The sequence below is a fragment of the Euphorbia lathyris genome, chromosome 9 (assembly GCF_963576675.1).
Source record: "Euphorbia lathyris chromosome 9, ddEupLath1.1, whole genome shotgun sequence".
Taxonomy (NCBI): Eukaryota; Viridiplantae; Streptophyta; class Magnoliopsida; order Malpighiales; family Euphorbiaceae; genus Euphorbia; species Euphorbia lathyris.
Genome location: NC_088918.1, coordinates 42662337 through 42666582, shown reverse-complemented (window position 1 = coordinate 42666582; position 4246 = coordinate 42662337). Strand labels below are relative to the sequence as shown.

The following is a 4246-nucleotide window of genomic DNA, read 5'->3' as shown; positions in this document are numbered from 1 at the left end:
TAATATATTTAGGCAAATGATAATGTTAATGAAATAGCGCCTAATTTAGAAATGCATGAGAAATTGAGAATTAGTCAAGAAAAGAAGAGGATGAAGGTGGACGCCGTAGACAAATTGGAGTATATTGTTTTTTGTTCACACCACTCCCCAATTTTTTGTATTATTTATTAATTTAGACACTTAAAGGTTGGAATGTCGTTATCATCCTTCACTGGCCCCACCCACATGTAGTACACCCCGATTATATGTGATTTCCACTCACCCCACCCAACCCAACCATCTTTTTTATTATATTATATAGTATTACATTAATAATAAGAATGGCCGATCTATATATCTCCATTACATTACAGCTTACGTGATATGCAATACAGCTCAAAATTGAAAAAATGAATTTATAATGTATGAAGAGTAAAATTAGTACAAGCATATCAACAAATAAATAGTTTAAAGAGTTAATGATTCCAATTGAATGTAGTAGGTCTGACTGTGATAAGATACAACACCAATCCCCAATGAAAATGTTCCACCGGAAAATACAGTTTGAGTTCCAAATATAATTAATGAATACCAAATAACTTATTTTTTACACTCTATAGATACATTTGATGAAAACATACCATAACATTGTCCAAATAAATTGAAGAAGAAAAATCAAGTAAATGAATTGCAAATTCATTTCTTCGATAATTAGAAAATTGTTGATGATTAATGCAATCTCAACGCCCTTTCGGGTTCATGATCTGCGAGAATACAGCACTTGGTGTCAATCCATCTGAATCTTCACTCGCAAGGCTCCTCCCACCTATGCTCATGCTCATCCCCGTGCTCCTCGAATCTGTTATATTGCCATCAAAACCAGGGGAAGCATCAGGGTCTTTTTTCCCTTTAGAAGACTTGAATGCCATATCCTCCTCATCCTCCTCTATCCCACCTATACCTTTTCCACTCTCCTCCGCACTCTCTTGCAGCTGCAAAGCAAACTCTAGGTTCCACAGCACATCACCCATCGATGGCCTCTCGATACCTTGATCAGAGACGCACTTCATTGCTGTCTCAGCAAACTTCTTGAAGCATTCTGGTGTGATCTTACCCTTCAGGTACGGGTCCACTATCTGATCAAGAATGCCTTTCTTATGGCAATGAGCTGCCCATTCTGCCAAGCTCACTTGTTCCTTTGCCAGCGTAGGGTTCAAGGCTGGTCGAGCACAGATTATCTCAAACAACACAACTCCGAAAGAGTAAACATCCGACTTTTCAGTTAGTTGCTGCCGCCTGAAGTATTCTGGATCCAAGTAGCCGAAACTTCCCTTCACAACTGTACTCACATGAGTATGATCCAAGGTAGGACCTGTTTTTGACAACCCAAAATCAGACACCTTTGCAACCCACTTCTCGTCAAGGAGAATGTTAGTTGTCTTAACATCTCGGTGGATGATAGTATGTTTAGCACCCGTGTGGAGATAGTGTAAACCACGGGCAGCACCTATGCATATCTCAAGCCTTTGCTTCCAAGGGAGAGAAGGGTTTTGGGTCTTGTACAGATGCTCCCGCAGTGTTCCATGAGCCATGTAATCATAAACAAGGATCATCTCACAGTTCTCTTCGCAGTACCCGATCAATGAAACAAGGTGCCGGTGTCGTAGTTTTGAAAGCATTTCTATCTCAGTCTGGAATTCATGCACACCCTGCTCGGAAAGGGGATTGCCACGCTTGATAGCAACTTTAGTCGTTCCACCATCAATTTCTCCCTTGTACACTTTGCCAAAACCTCCCACGCCAAGGAGCAGAGCCTCTTCGAAGTTGTTGGTTGCAGCTTTTATCTCAGCAAATGAGAAGTGGCGACAAAGGTTAGAAGGCAGGGATGAAGCATAACTTCCTGTTGTGTTTGTCTTGGCCGAGCCGGCAGAGTGCGAATTACCATACAGAGATAGAGGAAGCCACCCGGATGGTCCATCACTTGTACTCGACTCCTTCCCTTGTCTACGGCGTTTAGATGCAGCAAGAATACAGAAACCAATGACAAGGGCTACAACAATTGCTCCACTTATACCTCCACCTATAACTGCTTTCTGATTCTTCGAATGTCCATGGCTGGATGGTCTGGCCAATGAAGGATCAATTACCTCCTGCTTAGGAGCAGGAATTGGATTGGGGCCAGCAAGATTGTTTTCAGGACTGCTGCTAAGTTTGAATATCTCCACCCCATTTAAGATCGCGTCATAAAACTGGGACTTCAAAACTGAATCAGTATTCGGATGAAGAGCCAGCCATAAATCCTGCTGAGGACTCCCACCAGGAACAAGCACCACAAAATCCTTATGTACAGGAACTCCATTGTGCCCGTCTGCCCACGCAACCACATCAGCCTGATCAGTAGCAGTTTGATTATTGAGGAAGATACTGAATACCCTCTGATTAATCTTGGTTATGTTTACAGCAACTTCACAGAAATGGAGCCTAACCAAATAATTGAAACCAGAATCAACACTGAAAATCCAAGTCAAGTTGTAGTTCAAATTGATGTTAACGTTCGGCCCCATTGATCTAGCTGTAGAATAGACATCAAGAGGTGCAATATAAGGAGGAACAGGGCTTTTAATCGTGATGTTTGGACCTGCAGTCTCTGGAACACCAAGGGCTGCTCCATAAATGTATGGTTGATCATCAGACCAAGACCTAAGCATGCCAGTATCCTTGGATGGAGAAATATCATTCCCACCCACATTCAACCGATAAACATTCTCAAGTGCAGTATTGTTATCAATATAAACGGGAGTATTAAACCCTACCATCATCAAAGCCCCATCAGTACTTCCATAAATATCAGGCATAGACACAATCTCAATCCCATTCACAAATGCAAAAGCCTTAGAATAATTTGAAGATGGGGTGAAAGTTAAATTCAAACTTCCACCATCTACATTAATTGAGTACTCCTTCACAATATAAGCAAAATTCAAAGCTTGTGTAGTTTGAGCAACACTGAAGTTGTTAAGAAGGGTAAGAGAGGCAGCCGTGACGGAAAATATAGCATCCGATGCATTAAATCCGCCGTAGGAAGCAGGATAGAAATACAAGCGGACGAATTTCCGACCAGCAGCCAAGGGGAAACTGTAGGTAAAAGCTGAGCGAAAAAGACGAGCAGACATAAATGGTACTTGAGGAACTGCAGGATCTTGGGTTGTAGCTATGGATATAGACGATGAGCTCTCCGATGATAATAAGAACTTAGAACTTTTATCGGCGGTCCATTTCTGACCGTCGTTATCAGGACTATCGGAAGTTGCACCGCAGTCTAAGAGGATTTTATCAGTAGGATCATAATTTTGGGGGAAAACTAGAACAATTGCAGATGCAAAGCAGAGTAAGAGGAGAAGAAAAGACTTGTCCATTCTCCTCTAAAAAGGTGAAATATTGAAAGCAAGCAGAGCAGAAAAGGTAAGATCTGAGTTTAGAACCGAGTGGAGTCCAGGAAAATCACAGATCCAAAAGCATAAGAGAAGCTATAAAGGAAAATGCAAAGCAAAGTTCAAACAAGTAGTAGAGCAATCTGAGGAACGGAAAAAGATTTCAGGCCATGTTTAGCATTGAAGAAGAGATAGTAGATAGATTACCTTTGAAATCAGGATGAGCAGAGATCTGGCTATGAAATTTGGAAGCAGAAGAAAGAAAGTGGAAGAGAAATGGTTACCTTTTCTTTTTTATTACTTGTATTGCCAGCTGAGGATTTTTTTAGGACAACAAAAGTTTCAATCACCCCAACCTGTTTTTTTTTTCTCAGTCACAGATAATTGACTTGATTTAATATGATAACTACCAGTAATTTAATATGATATCTTAATTTAAGCTATTGAGAAAGATTACTTTTACCCTCAACGGTTTCCATTTTACCTCGGTAAAAGATTTAACTCAATTTTTCTTTAAGGAATTCGGTCCATATTTTTTTTAAGAAAAATAAAATACTCAAAGTACAAAATTTGACAAATAAAATTTAATGGTCTATCTAACCATTTGATATAGAATAGTCAGTTCAACTTAGTTTGTAAGCTACACTACTATTCGCATAACGATCAACAAATTTAACACTAATATTATTAAAAGAAGAAAATAAAAAATTATACTCTTTTTAAAATAAGGTTATAAGTTGACTAAAAATGATATTGTCTAAGATGCTCAACTACTATTTTATATAAGTTTCAACCAAACAATTATTCAAATTACTTTGAACCAACTAAGGGAGCGT

At 39.4% G+C, this 4246-nt stretch overlaps 1 protein-coding gene across 1 annotated transcript; it reads right to left on the bottom strand.

Moving 5' to 3' along the window:
* Nucleotides 1-443: 443 nt before the first annotated feature.
* Nucleotides 444-3772, bottom strand: LOC136207185 (receptor-like protein kinase FERONIA). Its single transcript, XM_065998490.1, has one exon. The coding sequence runs from the start codon at nt 3393-3395 to the stop codon at nt 720-722; it is 2676 nt and encodes an 891-aa protein (XP_065854562.1). The 5' UTR covers nt 3396-3772; the 3' UTR covers nt 444-719.
* Nucleotides 3773-4246: the final 474 nt, after the last annotated feature.